This window comes from Heptranchias perlo, chromosome 9 (genome assembly GCF_035084215.1).
Source record: "Heptranchias perlo isolate sHepPer1 chromosome 9, sHepPer1.hap1, whole genome shotgun sequence".
In the NCBI taxonomy this organism is placed as follows: domain Eukaryota; kingdom Metazoa; phylum Chordata; class Chondrichthyes; order Hexanchiformes; family Hexanchidae; genus Heptranchias; species Heptranchias perlo.
The window spans coordinates 73133077-73155016 of NC_090333.1; the positions used below are offsets into that span (position 1 = coordinate 73133077).

General features: G+C 47.6%; 1 protein-coding gene across 1 annotated transcript in view; it reads left to right on the top strand.

The window, feature by feature from the left end:
• astn1 (astrotactin 1) overlaps positions 1–21940 on the top strand; it is a 2273142-nt gene that overhangs the window by 958998 nt on the left and 1292204 nt on the right. Inside the window, exon 7 of the mRNA XM_067989612.1 lies at positions 13968–14135. Within this exon, the coding sequence (XP_067845713.1) occupies positions 13968–14135 (168 nt within the window). The remainder of the gene's footprint in view (positions 1–13967; positions 14136–21940) is intronic.

Consider the following 21940-nt stretch of genomic DNA (forward strand, 5'->3'; position numbering starts at 1 on the left):
GCAGATGGGAGCAATAAGTTACAAAATAACATAGACAGATTCAGTGATTTGACAAAACTATGGCAAATGGAGTTCAATGTGGGCATGTATGAGGTCATCCACTTTGGACCTAAGAAAGATACATCAGGGTATTTTCTAAATAGTGAGAAATGACTCCTGTTCCTGATGTTCCTATGATTTAACTCTTGCCTCTGTTGAATACATTCTGATAGCTGGTTGGAGAATCACAAACAGAGGAATGGGGGAAAAATGTCTAGTCGTTCTTTTAGCATGGAAATTGTGTGTGACACAGATAAAAGGGGAAATCTAATTATAAAGAGACAAAATAACTTACAAAATGTAGTCTAAGTATGATAAACGTAGGTATCTAAGACATCATCTTAAGTCATCCAGACCAATGTTTAGTCAACATTGGCTCTGTGACTTACAATAGCCTGGGGAACCACATAGCTAGGCTCAAAAATGTACCTGCCTACTAAAGAATTTCTTTTAATAAAAGAGCTAAATTGCTCTTCTGCAGAATTCAGAATTCTATAATCTGTACCTGCAGAACAATTCTTCCCACTTAACAATAAGGTTTTGGGTTTGGAGACAGAAGATATTGTTTACCTGGGAAATAGTGCATCAGTCTTGATATATACAATGCCCTTATGACTGCCACTCGTTTATGATTCATATGTCCAAGTGTGTGACTGTGGAGATACATTCCTCAAAGGTGCGCAGGCATCCAACTGTAAGCTGCTTCATCAGATTGGCTGCAAGACCCCAACTGTTTAGCCTAATAAAAGCTCTCAACGTCACATTGTTTGAACCAGCATGAAATACATTAACGTTTGCTCAAACCAGATAGCTATTTAAATTTAATGTTTATGGAAAAAATCAATCCCACATATGATCAAAACAAATAAAAATTAGAAATTTGATTATATCTCCCATATGGTTGAGAGTACCCGACGTACATTTTAAACACATTAAAAAATCTTTCAATCATGCTGTTCAAATTGCAGCAAATGTTCCTTTTTTCCACACATGTTTGTTTGGCACTGAACAAGATAAGATGTCTCCTACTGTGTGCACATATTGACTGTTTCCTGTGACTGACTGTTTCTAAGTGTTTACATAACACTGCTCTGCAGCATTTAACATATTACAATTGGGTGAGTTTATCGTAATGAGTTTGATAACTGATATGGAATGGTACTTGCATATTGTTAACTGATCACTAGACGGCCCCCTGATGGGAGTAAGCACTCTGTAGTAATTATACTCCAAGATTTCTCTGATATTGCTTTTGATATTCTTTGACAGAATATTCGAGAGAGTCTGGAAATAAAAGCAACTAGTTGTTACCACACCAACTTGAGTGTTTGTTGGGACATAACACTAACGTCAGCTGAAGGGATGGTCACTGTTCTTTTATTCCAACAGTAAACTATAGGCTTATAGAAAATATAATGGGCTCGATCTTAGCAGGTCGGCGGGTTCTCAGCAGGGGGTCGACTGGGCGCGTGGGTAATGCGCCCGGTGAAATCGAGGTGCTCCGCACACAATTACGGGATAATTGGAGCCACTTACCTGTGCTTCCGGGTTTCCCACTGGTAAGCTGCGCGTCAGGCGGACTGCGCATGCGCAGCAAGGTCTGTCAGCTGGAGGAGCTCTATTTAAAGGGGCAGTCCTCCACTGACTGATGCTGCAGAAAATAGGAAAAATTACAGCATGGAGCAGCCCAGGGGGAAGGCTGCTCCCAGGTTTAATGGTGCCTCACTCCAGGTATCATTGGATGGGGTGAGGAGGAGGGGGAGGACAGAGATCTTCCCCCCGGCGGGCGGGAGGAAGCGGCCTGCCTCTGCCACCAAGAAGGCCTGGCTCAAGGTGGCAGAGGAGGTCACCAGCACCACCAACATATCGCGCACCTGCATACAGTGCAGGAGGCGCTTCAATGACCTAAGTAGGTCAGCCAAAGTGAGTACACTTACTCATTCCCCTACACTCCGTCTGCCACATCACCGGCCCCACCCCACATCTCCTTCTGCACTGCCAACACTATTCTATCACATCACCCCTCACACCCAATCAAAGCTCATCCTCATCTTACCTGCACTTACTCACCTCGCCAGTACTCATCCCACCACTACCACTCAACCCAATCCTCATACAATCTCATGGCTCTATCTCATACTCACCCTCTCATGCATCTCTTTCACGGTAAGCCTCACTCAACCTGCCAATACCTGCGCTGCAGCCACAGGGCATGCATCACATATGTGCAGTAGGAAGCGTAAGGCAAACATGTCGTGAGCATGAAGGGTATTTGAGGGTTTGTCATGGTGTTTACCTATATTTGATTTCTGATCAACTCACATAACATATTATATTGTCACCACTACTGCCACGTCTTTGCGAATCTTGTTTGTTTTGTGCAATAATGCCCTTTCCTGAGGATCACAATGAAGACCCACAACTCATGCCACCCATTGTGTCACTGCAGAGTGGGTGTAGGTGTATTTGCAGGGCTCTTTTGTGCAGACGACTGAGAGATGTCAGCGATGTCCCCGGTGGCACCCTGGAAGGATGCGGAGGAGAAGTTGTTGAGAGCAGTGGTGACTTTGACAGCGACAGGTAAGAAGATGGTGCTCGGGCCAGCCGGGAACAGCTCGGCATGAAGGAGGCTGCAGATGTCCATGACTACATGTCCACGGTCTGTAGACCCTGTGGCGAGGGTAGTGCCCTCTGCGAAGCATCTCTCTCTGCGGTTGCCCTCCCTTCTGCTGTGCAGGTGGATGTGTCACCGCACTGTGTTGTGGAGCTCCACGTGTCAGAGGTGGACGGCGTGGCCGGCGAGGCTGGTGATGCTGTTCGTCCTCTGAGGAGGTCACGACTGCAGCTACGGCGGCCCCCACCCGGTAAGATGTACATCTGAGGGGGTCCGCAAGGTAGGTAAATGTGTCTGAACACTGGGGTAAGTGTGCAAGTTTATGCACTTGATTGTTAGGAGGAGGTGGTGGAGGCCAAACTTTGTCCAAAGTGACGGAGTGGCCTCCTGCAATGAGTGAGGGTCTCCCCCCCTCCCCCACCTGTCAAATGGACCTTTGCAGCTGCCACAAGGTGGTGGCTGCAACACGTCCATTTGAAGGGAGCGTTTCCCCCATTACGGGAAACAGTCTCAGTTGATTGCAAAATCCTAGCCCTCCTAAAATATCTGGTCAATCAAGTCTGTAAACAACCTGAAGTACCTGTTCAATTACTTTAAGTGGCACCCCGCTGGCTTTAATTGCCGGTGGGAGTACCACATGCGGGGGCTGCGCGCGCATGTGAGCGCATCACTGGGAAACCCGGAAATGGGACGGGGTGGAGCCGGGCTCCAGTCCCGCCCCGGGAATCCCGGATTTTTGCAGCCCCCCCCGCCACCAACACACCCGATCGCGGGTGCAAAAATAGAGCTCAATGAGTTGCAGACTATTTTTACAAACTATAGTGAGCTAATCACAAACTATAGTGCACAGCACATGCTATTTTGAATCCCCTAAAAACTGTACACACTTCTACATGTTAAAGTGAACTAGCACTAAGGAAAGTGTATTACATTCTGTTTAAAAGTTGACTGATTTAAGAAAACCATGATGTGATACAACTGTCGAGGTTATCCCTCTCCTTCTGGTCACATCGCGTAAAAACTATGAGCTTCTACAAAAGACTTAGTTGCATTGCTGCAAAAAAAGGTTTCACATATATAAGGGATAATTAGCCATTGAAGAAGGTAAAAATGTATTTATTATTTATAGCAGTTCCCCTTTCTCTTTTTTCCCCTCCCCGATCACTAATCACTAGAAGACATTTATCAAACAACAGAGGGTTGTGAGGCTACAGAATGCATTCATGGATATAGTGGTTGAAGCAGAGACCAAGGGGTCAGTTTTAGGATGGCTGAGCGGGTGCATTTGTGGCGGGGGGGTTCCTAAAATTGGGGAGGTCCGGAACCCGGCTCCAACCTGCCCACTTCCGCGTTCCCCAATGACGCGAATCGGTCCGCGCGCAGCCCCCGCATGCAGGACTCCCACCGGCAATTAAAGCCGGCGGGATGACCGTTTATATAGTTAGGGAGGTACTTGAGGTCTTTGACAGACCTCATTGGGAAGCGATTTTAGCAGGGATGTGATTTTGGACTCTCCTCAGCGTGTTTCCCATGCTGTAGGAAACACTTCCTGTTGTTGCAGACGTGTTTCAGTCAGCAGCCATTGGGAGATGCAGAGGACTCCTTGACAGTTGGGGGGAATACCTCATTCATTGCAGCAGGGCACTGTGTGACCTCAGACAAAGTTTTGCCTGCCACACCGTTGTCTCCACACTCAAAATTATTACATCATAGCCTAAACTCTGCTGTCCAAACACATTTACCTACTTTGCGGACCCCCTCACACTCACACTGTCAGGATGCGGGGGGTGGGGGAGGTGGGGGGTCCATAGCTGCATTTGTCACTCCATTGGAGGACGAGCAATATCACCAGCCTCGCCAAGCACGCCGTCCACCTCCACCACGTGGAGCTACACAACACAGTGCTGCACAACAGGCACCTGCGCAAAGTAGTCGTGCAACTAAACATACACCCACTGTAGGGTGACCCCGTGGGTGGCATCAAGGGTGTTCATGGAGAACCTCACGAAAGTGCCTTATTGCACAAGCCAGTCAAGAATGGCCACGACGTGGCAGTGGTGGTGACAATATAACATGTAATGTGAGTTGATCAGAAATCAAATTTAAGTAAAAACCATGACAAACCCTCAAACACCCCCTTGTGCATCCCCTTCATGCTCACGACACGTTTGCCTTATGCTTCCTACTACACATACATGATGCATGCCCTGTGGCTGCAGCACAGGAAGTGGCAGGTTGGGTGAGGCTGATGGTGAAAGAGATGCATGAGAGGGTGAGTATGAGATAGAGCCATGAGATTGTATGAGGATTGGGTTGAGTGATAGTGGTGGGATGAGTACTGGGGAGGTGAGGACGTGCAGGTAAGATGAGGATGAGGGTTCAGTGGTGTGAGGAATGATTTGATACAGTAGTGTTGGCAGTGCAGAAGGAGATGTGGGGTAGGGGCGGTGATGTGGCAGACAGAGTGTGGGGGAATGAGTAAGAGTACTCACTTCGGCTGACTTGGTTATGTCATTGAAATGCCTCCTGCACTGTATGCAGGTGCGTGATATGCTGGTGGTGCTGGTGACCTCCTCTGCCACCTCAAGCCAGGCCTTTGTCGTGGCAGAGGCAGGCCACTTATTCCCGTCCACCGGGTGGAAGATCTCCCTCCTCCTCCTCCTCTTCCTCCTCACCCCATCCAGTAAGGCCTGGAGTGAGGCATCATTAAACCTGGGAGCAGCCTTCCCCCTGGGCTGCTCCATGCTGTAATTTTGTCTATTTTCTGCAGTATCAGTCAGTGGCGGACTGCCCCTTTAAATAGGGCTCCTCCAGCTGACAGCCTATGATGCGGGTGCGCAGTCCGCCCGCCGCACAGCTTTCCAGAGCGAAACCCAGTAGCCACGTTAAGTGGCTTCAATTTGCTTACGATCGCGTGCCAACCCCACCGATTTCACTGGACGCGTTACCCACGCGCCCAGTCGACCCCCCGCTGCCAACCCGCCTCCTTCCCAATATCAGGCCCCAAGAGTAGGTTAGATAGAAATAAAAACAGAAAATGCTGGAAATACTCAGCAAGTCAGGCAGCATCTGTGGAGAAAGAAACAGAGTTAACTTTTCAGGTCAATAACCTTTCGTTAGATAGGTTGTTGCAGGATAGTGGAACAGGGCGGGCACATGAGATTAAGACTACTGCTCGTGTGAAGGATAAACAGCAACATGAACTAGATGGGCCGATGGTCCTGTTTCCAAGTTGTAATTTCTGTATAGGTCTGCGCAATGCAGATCAGTCTCAACATCATTCAGCAACAGACCAATCCCAGGGATGCTGAAGGTTTATCAGAGCTTGTGAGTTCAAAAAGAAAGAAAGATCTTGCATTTATATAGCACATTTTACGAACTCAAGGGGGTTATTTTAACCCCCAAAATCCGGTGGCTTGGCGGCGGGTGGGAGGTTAAAATAACAGCTTTTTGGAGCGGGACCCGCCAGCAGACCGATACTTAAAGGGGCAATATACCTCATTAAAATACTTGAGGTACTTAATATTTTGTGTATTGAAAAACTTAAATTAATTTAACCTTATCTGTTCGAGTTTCCCATCGTTTCCGATTCACGTTAAGTAGGCTGGAGGGGCCGGATCCATGAGGTGAGTGCCTTTATTGCACTGCTTGCAGGCCTGGAGGAGCCAGAGTGACCTCCCTTCCAGGCTGACAACCGCCCACCACCACCCCCCCCACCCTCCATCCGGTGGACCTCCCCAAGATGAGGGCCCCCCACCTACCTCCGACTTCACTCCACCTCCGATCTCGTCTTCCGATCTCTAACCGAGCAACCTCTGATCTCTGCCCGGCATCAAACCCACCCCCACCCCACACCCTCCCCCCGATCTCCTCCTGACATAAGACCCGTCCCCCCCTCTGATTTTCAAGTCCCTGTATCAGACCCCTTGATCTCCAAGTCTCGGCATCAGACCCCCGATCTCCACCTCCTGGCCCGTGATCTTCTCCCTGCCCTCCCGATGTCCTCCCGGGCCCAAGATCTCTCCCTCCCTCCCTCCAATCCCCGGCCGCGGCTTGCTACCACAGGCCTTTCTGCCCGACAGCCAGGCTAGCCCGGAAATAAAATTTGTTGACCTCATTAAGGCCGCGGTCGGAGATTGCGACCCACTAACTTACCTTCAGGGTTTCCCACTCAAAAATCTTTCCTCCCCTCTCTCTTCCCAGCTCGAGGTCAAAATCATGCCCAAGATGTCCCAAAGCACTTTACAGCCAATGAAGTAGTTTTGAAGTTTAATCACTGCTGTAATGTAGGGAAACGTGGCAAACAATATGCACACAGCAAACTCCTACAAACAGCAATGAGACACATGACCAGATAATATGTTTTAATGTTGTTGGTTGAAGGATAGACTGATGGCTAACATAAAAGGGAATCCAAAATTCTTCTACAGGCATATAAATAGTAAACGGATAGTAAGAGGAGGGATGGGGCTGATCAGGCACCATAAAAGAGATATACTCATAGAGGCAGAGGGCATGGACGAGGTACTAAATGAGTACTTTGCATCTGTCTTTACCAAGAAAGAAGATGCTGCCAGAGTCTCAGTAAAGGAAGATATAGTTGAGATACTGGATGGGGTAAAAATTGTTAAAGAAGAGGTACTGGAAAGGCAAGCTGTACTTAAAGTAGATAAGTCACCTGGTTCGGATGGGATACATCTGAGGGAAGTAAGAGTGGAAATTGCAGAGGTACTGGCCATAATCTTCCAAGCATCCTTAGATACAGGGGTAGTGCCAGAGGACTGGAGAATTGCAAATGTGACACCCTTGTTCAAAATCCGGAACAGAATTAGCAGTCACTTGGAAGAGTGTGGATTGATTAGGGAAAGCCAGCACGGATTTGTTAAAGGCAAATCGTGTTTATCTAACCTGATAGAGTTTTTTGATGAGGTAACAGAGAGGGTCGATGCAGTTGATGTGGGGTATATGGACTTTCAAAAGGCGTTTAATAAAGTATCGCATGGTAGGCTTGTCATCAAGATTGAGGTCCATGGAATAAAGGGGGCAGTAGCAACATGGATATAGAATTGGCTAAGTGACAGGAAACAGAGTAATGGTGAACGGTTGTTTCTCGGACTGGAGGGAGGTGAACAGTGGTGTTTCCCAGGGGTCGGTGCTGGGACCACTGCTTTTCTTGATATATATTAATGACTTGGACTTGGATGTACAGGGCACAATTTGCAGATGACACAAAACTTGAAAGGGTAGTGAACAGTGAGGAGGATAGTGATAGACTTCAAGAGGATATAGACAGGCTGGTGAAATGGGCAGACATGTGGCAGATGAAATTTAATGCAGAAAAATGCGAAGTGATACATTTCAGTAGGAAGAACGAGGAGAGGCAATATATTAACCAGAGGGCACAATTCTAAAAGGGGTACAGGAACAGAGAGATCTGGGGGTATATGTGCACAAATTGTTGAAGGTGGCAGGGCAGGTTGAGAAAGCGGTTGAAAAAGCATACGGGATCCTGGGCTTTATAAATAGAGGCATTGAGTACAAAAGCAAGGAAGTTATGATGAACATTTATAAAACACTGGTTCGGCTACAACTGGAGTATTGGGCATCATTTTAGCACCCCAATCGGGTGCGTTCCTGGCAGGGGGGCTCCGAAAATCGGAGAATCCCGGCGCGGGACCGGAGCCCGCCCCGAACCCGCGCACTTCCGGGTTCCCCGCTGACGCGCCGGCGTGCGCGCGCAGCCCCCGCTGGTGGGAATCCCGCAGGCAATTAAAGCCAGCGGGGTTCCACTTGAAAGTATTTATTTAGGTATTTCAGGTCATTAACTGACCTGATTAAGGGATTATGTGAGGAGGGGTGGGATTTTAGAGCAAACTGGGACTGTTTCCCACACTGGGGGAAACACCCCCAGGTCAAATGGACGTGTTGCAGCTGTCAGCCTGTGGCAGCTGCAAAGGTCCATTTGACAGGTGGGGTGGGGGAGACCCTCACCCATTGCAGGAGGCCACTCTGTCACTTGGGACAAAGTTTGGCCTCCACCACCCTCCTCCTGACAGTCAAAGTCACCAACCTGCACACTTACCCCGGGGTCCGGAGACATGTACCTACCTTGCAGACCCCCTCAGATGTACATCTTGCGGATGGAGGCCGCTGTAGCTGCAGTCATGACCTCTTCGGAGGGCGAACAGCATCACCAGCCTCACCAGCCTTGCCATCCACGCCGTCCACCTCTGACACATGGAGCTCCACAACAGAGTGCTGTGACACATCCACCTGTACAGCAGGAGGGCTACCGCAGAGAGAGATGTGTCGCAGAGGGCACTACCCTCGCCACAGGGTCCACAGACCGAGGCTCAGCCTCCTGGACCTCTCTGAGCAGCAGTGCACACGGAGGCTCAAAGTCACTCGACATGTAGTCGTGGACATCTGCAACCTCTTTCATGCCGAGCTGTTCCTGGCTGGCCCGAGCACCATCTTCTTACCTGTCGCTGTCAAAGTCACCACTGCCCTCAACAACTTCTCCTCCGCATCCTTCCAGGGTGCAACCGGGGACATCGCCGATGTGTCTCAGTCGTCTGCGCAAAAGAGCACTGCAAATACACCGACACCCACTCTGCAGTGACACAACGGGTGGCATCAGTTGTGGGTCCTCATAGTGATCCTCAGGAGAGGGCATTATTGCACAAACCAGACAGGATTCGTGAAGACATGGCAGTAGTGGTGCCAATATAATATGTAATGTGAGTTGGTCAGAAATTAAATAGAAGTAACACCCATGACAAACCCTCAAACCCCCTTGTGCATCCCCTTCATGCTCACGACACGTTTGCCTTACCCTGCCTACTGCACATATGTGATGCATGCCCTGTGGCTGCAGCACAGGTAGTGGCAGGTTGAGTGAGGCTGGCCATGAAAGAGATGCACGAGAGGGTGAGTATGAGATAGAGCCATGAGATTGTATGAGGATTGGGTTGAGTGGTAGTGGTGGGATGAGTACTGGCGAGGTGAGTAAGTGCAGGTAAGATGAGGATGAGGTTTGAGTGGGTATGAGGGGTGATGTGACAGAGTAGTGTTGGCAGTGCAGAAGGAGATGTGGGGTGGGGGCGGTGATGTGGCAGACGGAGTGTAGGGGATAGACTACGTGTACTCACTTTGGCTGACCTACTGAGGTCATTGGAGCGCCTCCTGCACTGTATGCAGGTGGGCGATATGTTGGTTGCGCTGGTGACCTCCTCTGCCACCTCTATCCAGGCTTCCTGGTGGCAGAGGCAGGCCGCTTCCTCCCGCCCGCCGGGGGGAAGATCTCTGTCCTCCCCCTCCTCCTCACCCCATGTATTGATACCTGGAGTGAGGCATCATTAAACTGGGAGCAGCCTTCCCCCTGGGCTGCTCCATGCTGTAATTTTTGCTGTTTGTGGCAACATCTGTCAGTGGAGGACTGCCCCTTTAAATAGAGCGCCTCCAGCTGACAGATCGTACTGCGCATGCGTAGCCCGCCCAACGTGCAGATCAGAAGTGGGGAACCTGGAGGAGCAGTTAAGTGGATCCAATTAGTGGATTGGATGCTACAACCGCGCGGGAAACTGACTAATTTCACCGGGCGCGTTACCCACGCGCCCGATAGCCCCTCCGCCGAGAACCCGCAGCCCTGCTAACATCGGACCCATTGTGTCCAGTTCTGGGCACCACACTTTAGGAAAAATGTGAAGGCCTTAGAGAGGGTGCAGAGGAGATTTATTAGAATGATTCCAGGAATGAGGGACTTTAGTTACGTGGATAGACTGGAGAAGCTGGGGTTGTTCTCCTTGTAACAGAGAAGGCTGAGAGGAGATTTGATAGAGGTATTCAAAATCATGAATGGTCGAGACAGAGTAGATAGAGAGAAACTGTGCCAATTGGTGGAAGGGTCAAGAACCAGAGGGCATAGATTTAAGGTGATTGGCAAAGGAACCAAAGGTGACATGAGGAAAAACTTTTTTACACAGCAAATGGTTAGGTTCTGGAATGCATTGCCTGAGGGGGTGGTGGAGGCAGATTCAATCATGACCTTCAAAAGGGAATTGGATAAGTACTTGAAAGTAAAAAATGTGCGGTGCTACGGTGATAGGGCGGGGGAGTGGGACTAACTGGATTGCTCTTGCATAGAGCTGGAACGAACTCGATGGGCTGAATGGCCTCCTTCTGTGTGGTAACCTTTCTATGATTCTATGATAAATATTAGGAATCTTACAACACCAGGTTATAGTCCAACAATTTTATTTTAAAATCACAAGCTTTCGGAGATTATCTCCTTCGTCAGGTGAGTAGTGAACTACTCACCTGACGAAGGAGATAATCTCCGAAAGCTTGTGATTTTAAAATAAAATTTTTGGCCTATAACCTGGTGTTGTAAGATTCCTTACATTTGTCCACCCCAGTCCATCACCGGCATCTCCACATCATGATAAATATTGACCAGGACACTGGGGAGAACTCCCTTGCTCTTCTTCGAATATGCCATGGGACCTTTTACATCCACCTGAGAGGGCAGTTTATCGTATCATCCGAAAGATGATACCTCTGACAGTGCAGCATTCCCTCAGTACTGCACTGCAGTGACAGCATAAGTTATACACTCAATTCTCTGAACCAAAGCTAACACCGAACTATTTTTCTTTTACCTTAGGAGAGTGCTGTTTACTCAGGAGCCACAGCTCTCACCCAGTTGACAGCCTATGGCATTCTGGTAGCATCAGAAACCCAGTTTTTTTGTGGGTATCTTGAGTTGTCATTGGATGCTAAATGTGAATTTTCTACTTCCACCTTGTCTTCAATGAGCTCATTACAGCTCTCTACATCAGGTGCAAATATTCATCCTAGTGTTTCTTGCATGCCTTATGGCTCATTAAGAAATGCAGATCTGAATACAAGTGGAAGAGTACAGGGTACACAGAGGAACATTGCTCTCCCAGCACCTGACCATTTCTGCAAATGGGGATCAATACATATTTGACCAACTGCCACTGTGTAACTGTGTTGCACAGTCTCTGCAGATACCCACCAGACTTCTAACAAACTGAATAACCAGAAAACTCATTAGGGTTGTTAATGTCAGAGTTAGCAAAACCGAAGAATTCTGTTGATGCCTTCTGACATAATTGACCTGATAATTTTTTCAATAAATAATTGAAGATTTCCCCACCCCTTTCATTTTTCTGCCCCTATCCTTTTGTCTTCTCACAGTGGTGACGTATACTCTGTAATGGTTCATGTGTGATGGTAACTCTCGATGCTTGTCCCAAGTGATCATTCTTCATATGTGAGATTGGATGATAAGCATGACATGTTATTAGACTTTGAGTGCTTCACCACTGAACCAAATCCTTTCATCACATGGCTGCTAAGGTGGTTTACTTCTTTCCCTTTCCCTGGTCCAGAATCCAGTGAGACTTGACGACCATGCTGGCTGAAATCACAGAACTGGAGTTTAAGCTAGAACCTTTGTGCTTTGTACAAATTTTTACCACACCGCATGGTGCACTGGCGCCTTAAGCCATCAGTGAAACCCCTTATGTTGTTTCTGATGCATCACTCAGCAGCCAAACAATCCATAATAATTGCAGCTTTTTATCTTGTACAAATTGTACACAGGAATTATATCAAGTTTTCTTTATCCCATTGAAAGCCATAGGCTTATGACAGGGTGAATAATATATATTATTGCAATGAAATATTAATGTATGCAGTGGTTACATTAACTCATTAGCTTGATCCTGTTTAAAATATAGTTATGTTTGCCATTTCTGCAATGAACCCAGTCTTTTGGTGAGTGCTCAGAACCAGCTGCACTGCAGAGTAGTGCAGGCCAACGTTGCTGTTAAATTGACGGCAGTATTCTTCACCTGCCTACAACAACAGCAGCTTGCATTTGTGTAGTGCGTTTGATGTATAAAAACCTCCCAAAGTGCTTCACAGAGGCGTAATCAAAAAATGATGAGCCAAGGAAAGAGTTATTAGAAGTGGGTTTTCATGAGGCTCAAAAGAGGAGAGGGAGATGGAGAGACAAAGGAGTTTAAGAAGAGAATTCCAGAGCATGGGGCCTAGGCAGCTAAAGGCACAGCTGCCTATGGTGGGGTGAAGCGAGGGAATGCACCAGAGATCAGAGTCAGAAAGAAAGGAGAGTTTGGGGTGCGGGATGGGTGGGCTGTAGCGGTGAAGTTCCAGACTGATTCCTGGGATGGCAGGAGTGACGTATGAGGAGAGATTGGGTCGACTAGGTCTATATTCACTAGAGTTTAGAAGAGTGAGAGGTGATCTCATCGAAACATATAAAATTCTAACAGGACTATACAGACTAGATGCAGGGAGGATGTTCCTGATGGCTGGGGAGTCCAGAACCAGGGGTCACAGTCTCAGAACACGGGGTATGCCATTTAGAACCGAGATGAGGAGAAATTTCTTCACTCAGAGGGTGGTGAACCTGTGGAATTCTCTACCACAGAATGCAGTGGAGGCTAAGTCATTAGATGTATTCAAGAAGGAGATAGATATATTTCTAAATGCTAAAGGGATCAAGGGATATGTGGAAAAAGCGGGCACAGGGTACTGAGTTAGATGATCAGCCATGATCATTTTGAATGGCGGAGCAGGCCCGAAGAGCCAAATGGCCTACTCTTGCTCCTATTTTCTATGTTTCTATGGAGGAGGTTACAGAGACAAGAAGGGACAAGCCCTGAAGAGATCTAAACAAGAAGATGAGAATTTTAAATTTGCGGGACCGGGAGCCAATGTAAGGCAGTGAGGACAGGAGTGAATGGTAAGTGGGACTTGGTGCATGATTGAATACGGGCAGCAGAGTTTTGGATGATCTGAAGTTTACTGAGAGTGGAGCAATGGAAGCTGGCCAGGGGAGCATTGCAATAGTCAAGTCTGGAGGTGACAAAGGCATGGATGAGGGTTTCACTGATAGATGGGCTGAGGTAGTGACAGAAGTGACTGATGTTATAGAGGTGGAAGTAGGCAGTCTTTGTAATGAAGAGGATATGGAGTCAGAAGCTCAGGTTGGGGCTGAATAGGATGTCGAGGTTACAAACAGACTGGTTTACTTGCCTACGGTGTATTCTGGGTCGAATGGTAAAGTACTGAACTGACTAATTTTGTTACAGAACTTTCTGCTGATTTTATTTTTTATTGGAAAGCTGTTCTATTTTCCAAAAATTTTTCTAAAATGTGATTGAATTTTATTTTACCATCTAGAATTATTTAAGCAGACTTTTCGGCAGCCTCATCTCAATATCGGGTTTGATAACAGCATCTGGTTCTTCCTTTTGCCCAGGCAGCAGATTCATCTTGCTTTACGGAAGCCAGTTAGTTGCCAGTGACTGGTTGAATCCGGCTCAGGTGGTGCTCTACCATCAGCAGAATAGCAGTGGTCCCTGGATAACGGAGTTGTGTGGGCGTCGCCTAATTGATCCCTGCGAGCACGAGTGTGATATGGACACAGGTAAGACGTATTCTTATTGCCGAGGTTTAACATGCTGAGATTCTGACTTTCACTCTGTTATGAGCATTGATAACTAGTTTCTGTGTAACATGCAGGGAAAGCTCTAAAAGACTTATCACAGATCTTTCTCTGCAGAAGTGGCTATGAACTTCATAGCCACCTGTTGCTGGATGGGGGGATGGGACAGAGGTGGTGGGGGGTGTGGGCGGGATGGTGGGGGAGAAGAACAAGTTGTCCTGATCTAATCACGGACTTCTTGCAGCTGGGCAGATGATATTTTTTCTCTTTTCCCTCACCAGAAATAGGCAGTTCATTCATCCGCCCAACCAAGAATTGATCTGACCAGACCCAACCCCAGCAGAGGCAAATGTGCTTGAATGATGGAGGGCCCTGAGACTGAAATTAGTTGAGAGGCAAAATCTTTGCACCATGTGTTGCAAGGACTGCCTTTCACAGGCTCTTGTTAGATATCAGGGACATCCATACCTCATCTGCAAACTTGGTCATCAGGGACAAATGGCCGAATCAGTGACACTTTATTTTATTCTACTTATTGGGATGAATATTCCAATGAATTAATATATTTATTTTTGTACTTTGGGTGTTTTTTATGAGTTTAAGGCATCAAAGCTTCCACAAATACAAGCAAGGGGAGCTGTGGTATGTATGCACTTCATTTGTTTTTCCACATTTCTCAATCAGTGGGATTAATACATTACTGTATTTTGATGCTGCATAGTTTGAGATTTAAACTGTTTATCATGAAACTACAATAAAATGTTAATCCTTCTGACTGAGAAGTGTGAAAAAAAACAAATTAAGCAATTGGCCCAGGCACGATGGGCCAAATGGCCTCCTTCTGTGCTGTATCGTTTTATGATTCTATTTCAGATTTGCTTTGTTCCCCAAATCTTGTAACTCCAAAAAAGTTTAAGGACCAACAGTTTTAGACTTAGAGGACACTTCAAGATCTGGGAATGCTGCTTCAAAATTGGGACAGGATTGAAATTCATCCACAGATTAAATTGGGACTGTAAGAGCTGTGGCGAAACATTACTTTTTCCATTACTATGATTACTATTTTATTGACTTGTTCAGAGCTCTATAGTGTTTCCTAGGCAGAAGCAAGTGAATGCTACAGAAATTGGCTGCTATGAAACTTTTCTGAGTCACGAATCTCACTTGATAGCTGCACCAACAGTGTGAACTACTATATCTATATTGACTTATGATGCTAAATTAGAATAACCACTGCATTTTGGAGTAAGAACTGAAATGTGCAGTTCACCCCTGAGAACTCTGATTAAAATGCTTGGACTTTAAAATGGGTGCATAGATCTTGATATTCCACAAGCATCCAAAGTATTAGTTCTGTGTCACTGCAGTAAAACTATCTATTCATGATGTCAATTAATAAATGGCATGCTATTGGTAAAAACAATAGATGTAGCCATGTGTAATAGGTGAAATTTCATTCTCCAATACTCTGGAGTAATGATTACCTTACAGATTTTGGGCAAAGAACCTATCTATGGGCTGGTATCAGTTTGGTTGCTGTCTCCTTGCTGAAGTCTTTTGATGCAAAACAAGTCCATAAGCTGCTCCTTTCCCTGTCTGTTGCTTCGCTATCGCTCTCCATTTTTTTCCCTTTGATTATACTCCCTAAACTGGACTTTTATGCTTTTGTTTTCCTCTAGTAGCAAAAAACTGATGCCCGAATGCCTAATCTGAGAATTGTATGAATATCATTTTCAACTTTGACATTTACCTGTGGATTTGAGTTTGAAACAGACTCTGAATATGTTTGGATCCGTGTTAGGGGCTGTGACATGCAACGTTACAAGAAAGTTTCTTGTAGCAAAGCTGAGAACAACGAGGGACAAAATTATGTTTGTGACTCAAGACACCCAGCCCACACCTACACCCACACATACCCACTGTGCACACAAGCACAGGGCTGAAACAAACGTGATCAATCATGCAGCCTGAGCACATTTATAAACAAAGCTGCTACCTTGAGTTGCTACACTGTATATATATTATGTGATGGTACTTATTTCTATTATTTTTCCTCACAATACGTTATATTTATTTTGGGTTTGACATGTAAATGTGTGAGCCTGGCTCACCTGCCTTGCACGTTCTGCTCTTTAGTTCTTGCAATCTGTGCAGTGCCCTCTGCAAAACTGCCTGATATCCAATGTTCTGCATTAATTCGCTGTTTATCCTTAAAACGGCTACAATTTAAGTCATCTTGCACCATTGGATGAAAGACCCACCCTGAAATCAGTTGTGTGGCAACAGATGGCAGCTCTTGATTTAGGGCTCAATTTTAAAATGAAAGTTCGGGTGCGTTCGGGGCGGGGGGCAAAGAAAATCGTGGCTTTTTGGAGCGGGTAGAAATCCCGGCTCCAACACGCTGAAGAACGTGCACGACCCAGAGTCATCTGGGAGCATGCTGTTCCCGAAACCATTGCCGGTGGGACGATATTTAAACCAATAATTCAAGTACTTAAAGTACTTGAAATGTGCATGAATGTAATCAATTATGCTGGCAAGCGATTTCAATGCTGCCTCAGCGTGTTTCCAGTGCTGTGTGAAACACGCCGTGGGAAAGTAGTCGGGGTTCAGCCGGCAACCATTTGACAGATGTGGATAAAAGGTCAGTTATTGCAGCAGGGCACTCAGTTCTCTCAGACAAACTTTTGGCTGGGAGATCTTTGTGCTTAGACTGAAAATTCTTAGTTTCCACCCAGAATTCTTCTGTTTATGCATATTTACCAACTTTTTGAACCCCCTCAAACTGACATCATCAGGATGGGGTGGCACGATGGGTGTATTCACCAGTACATCCGAAGATGAGCAACATCACCATCCTCGCCAGGCACGGCGTGCACTTCCACCGCTTGGAGCTCCGTAACACAGTGCTGTGCCACAGAAACCTCACAAGAACAGAGAGAGCAACAACAGAGGGAGTGACATCGCAGGAGGCACTACTCTCGTCAGAGAGTCTACAGACCGAGGCTCGGCTTCCTGGACCTCTCTGCGGATCAGTGCATACGGAGGCTGAGAGTGAGTCGCCAGGAGGTCGCAGGCATCTGTAGCCTCCTTCATGCTGAGCTGCTCCCAGCTGGGCCTGGCGGCATCTCATTACCCGTTGCAGTTAAAGTCACCACTGCCCTCAACTTCGTCACCTCCGGAATCATTCCAGGGTGCCACTGGTGACAACGCCAGGATCTCTCAGTCGTCTGCACACAACTGCATAAGGCAGGTCACTGACGGCTTGTTTTGCAAAGCCTTGCAATATGTCAACTTCCCCATGGACGACCTCAGCCAGAAAGAGAGGGCAGTGGGATTCCACTCTGTGGCTGGCTTCCCACATGTTCAAGGTGCAATCGATTGCACATGTATAGCAATACGAGCACCTCCACAAGAGCCAGGACTGTTCATCAACAGAATGGGGTATCACTCCATCAATGCTCAGCTCATTTGTGACCACTGCAAAAGATTTCTTTACATGTGTGCCAGATTCCCTGGCAGCTGCCATGATTCATTCATTCTGAGGGAATCCAACATCCCAGGCCTCTTCCATGCACCGAACACCCTTAAGGGCTGGCTCCTCGGGGACAAGGGATACCTCCTGCACACGTGGCTCATGACACATCAGCGAGCAACAGCGTCAATACAACAACAGCCACATCGCCACAAGGTCTATAATTGAACTTGCGATAGGGCTGCTGAAGGTGCGATGTCAGTGCCTCGATCGTTCTGGGGGAGCGCTTCAATACGCACCTTTGAGAGTGGGTTGCATTATAGTAGTGTGTTGTGTCCTGCACAACATGGCGCAACAGAGAGGGGTACCGGTTGAGGAGGCCCCATCCCCTAATCCGTGATCCACTTCTGCCATCCACATTGAGGAGGAGGAGGAAGAGGACGAACCCATGGGCAGAGCATTGGCTCACCTGGCTGCTCAAGAGGCCAGGGAGTCACTCATATGTAAATAGTTGTTGCATGATCAGAAAGTGAGAAGAGTCCAGTCCTCACACCACCTGGAAAGACCAGCGCCCACACCAGCTCCGCCCCCTCCCCTGCACAAAACAGTCCTGCAACTACACATACACCCACTTTAAAGTGACCCACTGGGTGGCATCAAGTATGATGGTGAAGCACATGAAAGGGCCCTATCACAAAAGCCAGTCAAGAATGGGCAAGATGTGGCAGTAGTGGTGAGAATGATAAAATTTAATATGACTTTAACAAAAACCAAATAAATGAAAAACATGACCGTCTGATAGACACCCTTGTGCATACCCTTCGTGATCACAAATCCTTAGTCTTTCTCTTCCTACTGCTTCTGTGCGATGTACCCCCTGTGGCTGCAGCAGAGGTAGTGGCAGGTTGCTCATGTCCATGGCCGGACTGCTTAGATGCTTTCGGCCTACGCCCTCTGGGTTTTAGAACCTATGAGGGCCCCTCCAAAGACTTCTCTACCTACACCTGTGCAGGGGCTGACTCAGCCACCTGGAGACGAGGCAGCATTGCGGGTACTGGTTGAGAGGGAGGCAACGGTGAGATGTGGGTGTGCTTTGAGTGGCGTCCCGACTTCCATGTCCCCTTTCGCCATCATCTCTATCCTGGGCCAGGCCCACATCACTTCTACCACGCTGCTGGACAACAGTTTGGAGGACATGTGTGATGCCTTGTAAGGCCACTTCTAAAGTACCTGTCAGTCTGTTAAGGCAGCAGAATGTTGTTCACCCTGAGTCCGCACGGCCATTGTCAGGGCCTGAATGGACTCATTTGTGAGCTGTGCTTGAAGCTCAATGGAGGCTAGCCTTCTCTCCATCGCAGATATTTCCGCACTCACCTGCGATACTATCTCAGACATTTCCGCAGTTATCTGCGACACTATCTCAGAGATTCCCTCCCGTACCTGTGCCATAATTCCACTAATGCAGGAGTTGGACTCCTCCATCCTCTGGGCTATTGTAGAGAGTGTGCATGGCACCTATTCCAGTACCTCGCAAATGTGCTGCTGTCCCTCAATCTTTCTCTTTTTAAAGGATGGCCCCCGGGGTTCAGCATCTGCGTCCAGATGAGCAGAGTCTAGAGAGGAGTGCGCCCACCGATGTGGACTCTCCACAGCTGCCCCTGCCACCAGTGTCTGCAGGTGCTCACTTGTGTGTGGTGACTCACCAGGTGACAACCCAACCAACTGACTACGAGGACCCATCGAGGTGTGAGTATCTGCACTGGTGGATGGCTTGCTAAGATGTGACGGTGTGCCCTCAGAGGCAGGGATCTCCTCTGAGGAATCGCACTCTCCCGTCACTGCAGTTGTTGAAGGGTCTGTCAGAGATCAGAAGGCAATATTAAGCATCGTCACAGAAGTGTCATGTTGCAATGAGCATACTGAGGTGTTCAACGTGCCAATCATTGTTAACATTGTGTGTGATGAATGTTAAAGTTGTGTCACCAGATGTTTGTGGGGTGCCAGTCTCGGTGTCCCCGACGGACAGGCACTCGAGGGTGCAGCTGATCTGCTGGGCCTCCACCTCCGCGTCTGTGAGGACCACTACTTGTGGAGGCCCCCCTCCAGTCCTCGCCCTCTCGCGTGCATTTTGCGTGATTTTCTCCTAGAAGGGAAGAAAATGCAGACGTGTGGTTGAGTGATGGTGAAGTTGCCAACCGATTAATGCATTGCTTTGGGTGAGGCTGACCTTGAAAAAGGTGCATCAGAGGTTGAGTATGAGACAGAGACATCACATTGGATTAAGATTGGGGTGAGTGGTAGTGGTGGGGTCACAAATGGCGAAGTGAAGAAGTGCTTAGGACATGCAGGTAAGGTGAGGATTAGCCTTTAGTGGGTGTGAGGAGTGATGTGATGGAGTAGTCTTGGCAGTGCAGAATGAGTTGTGGGGGAGTGGTGATGTGCAACACGGAATGCAGAAGAATCAGTAAGTGTACTCACTTTTGATGACCTAGTTAAATCACTGAAGCGCTTCCTGCACTGGACCCAGGTGCGGGATATGTTGCTGCTGCTGGTGACCTCCTCTGCCACCTCGAGTCAGGCCTTCTTGGTGGCAGAGGCAGGGCACTTCCTCCTATCGGCTGGATAATATAGTTCGCTCCTCCTCCTCACCGCAACCCCTCAAGTAATGAAGCAGTCCGAGCCCGCATGCAGCAAGACCTGGACAACATCCAGGCTTGGGCTGATAAGTGGCAAGTAACATTCGCGCCAGACAAGTGCCAGGCAATGACAATCTCCAACAAGAGAGAGTCTAAGCACCTCCCCTTGACATTCAATGGCATTACCATCGCCGAATCCCCCACCATCAACATCCTGGGGGTCACCATTGACCAGAAACTTAACTGGACCAGCCATATAAATACTGTGGCTACAAGAGCAGGTCAGAGGCTGGGTATTCTGTGGCGAGTGACTCACCTCCTGACTCCCCAAAGCCTTTCCACCATCTACAAGGCACAAGTCAGGAGTGTGATGGAATACTCTCCACTTGCTTGGATGAGTGCAGCTCCAACAACACTCAAGAAGCTCGACACCATCCAGGTCAAAGCAGCCGGCTTGATTGGCACCCCATCCACCACCCTAAACATTCACTCTCTTCACCACCGGCGCACAGTGGCTGCAGTGTGTACCATCCACAGGATGCACTGCAGCAACTTGCCAAGGCTTCTTCGACAGCACCTCCCAAATCCGCGACCTCTACCACCTAGAAGGACAAGAGCAGCAGGTACATGGGAACAACACCACCTGCACGTTCCCCTCCAAGTCACACACTATCCCGACTTGGAAATATATCGCCGTTCCTTCACCGTCGCTGGGTCAAAATCCTGGAACTCCCTTCCTAACAGCACTGTGGGAGAACCTTCACCACACGGACTGCAGCGGTTCAAGAAGGCGGCTCACCACCACCTTCTCGAGGGCAATTAGGGATGGGCAATAAATGCTGGCCTCGCCAGCGACGCCCACATCCCATGAACGAATAAATAAAAAAAAGTGCTGGTGCGCAGTCCGCCCATCGCGCAGCTTTCGGACGGTAAACCCGGAAACAAGATTAATGGCCACCAATTAAGTTTCAATCGCATGGGGAAAGGTAAGTTTTTATTATCCTGGTTTGCTGCATGCCCATTGACCACGCCGTTGCCATCCCGCCGCCCTTTTAAAATTGAGCCTTTATTGTCAGATCGGCCGATCTATTTACTTTACTTTAGAGTAAAAAAGGACAATTCCTAACTTCTACAGTGGTGAGTGATCATAACTTACAAAAAATAAAATTAGCTGATGCAAGATGGTGATTAAGGAAATTAGGGTTTGTTGGTTGGGATTTTTCACCATCCCAGTTGGTGGTTGCACTTTTGGCATAACCTACGTATATATGTTCAATATGGAAAATAAATTATCTGTTGCTACTATACTTGTTTAAATAAAGTACTTTTTGTTTTTATGACATACATATAGTATATGTATATACCCTTCTCTACTGGAAAAAATGGAGCACTTGACATCACCATAGAGGTATCACCTTGCCTAGTATAAGTTCAGCTCATTACCCATACAGTAAATGCAACCTTCACAACCAGGCTTCACTGTGGTCTGGTATTAGTCCAACAACAACTTGCATTTCTATGGCACTTTAATGTAGAATAATGTCCCGAGGCACTTTGCAGAGCCATGATCAAACAAAAATGGATGCCGCGACAAAGGAGAGCTTGGTCAAAGAGGCGATTTTAAAGGAACACCTTAAAGGAGGAGAGGGAGGTGAAAATGCAGAGGGGTTTAGGGA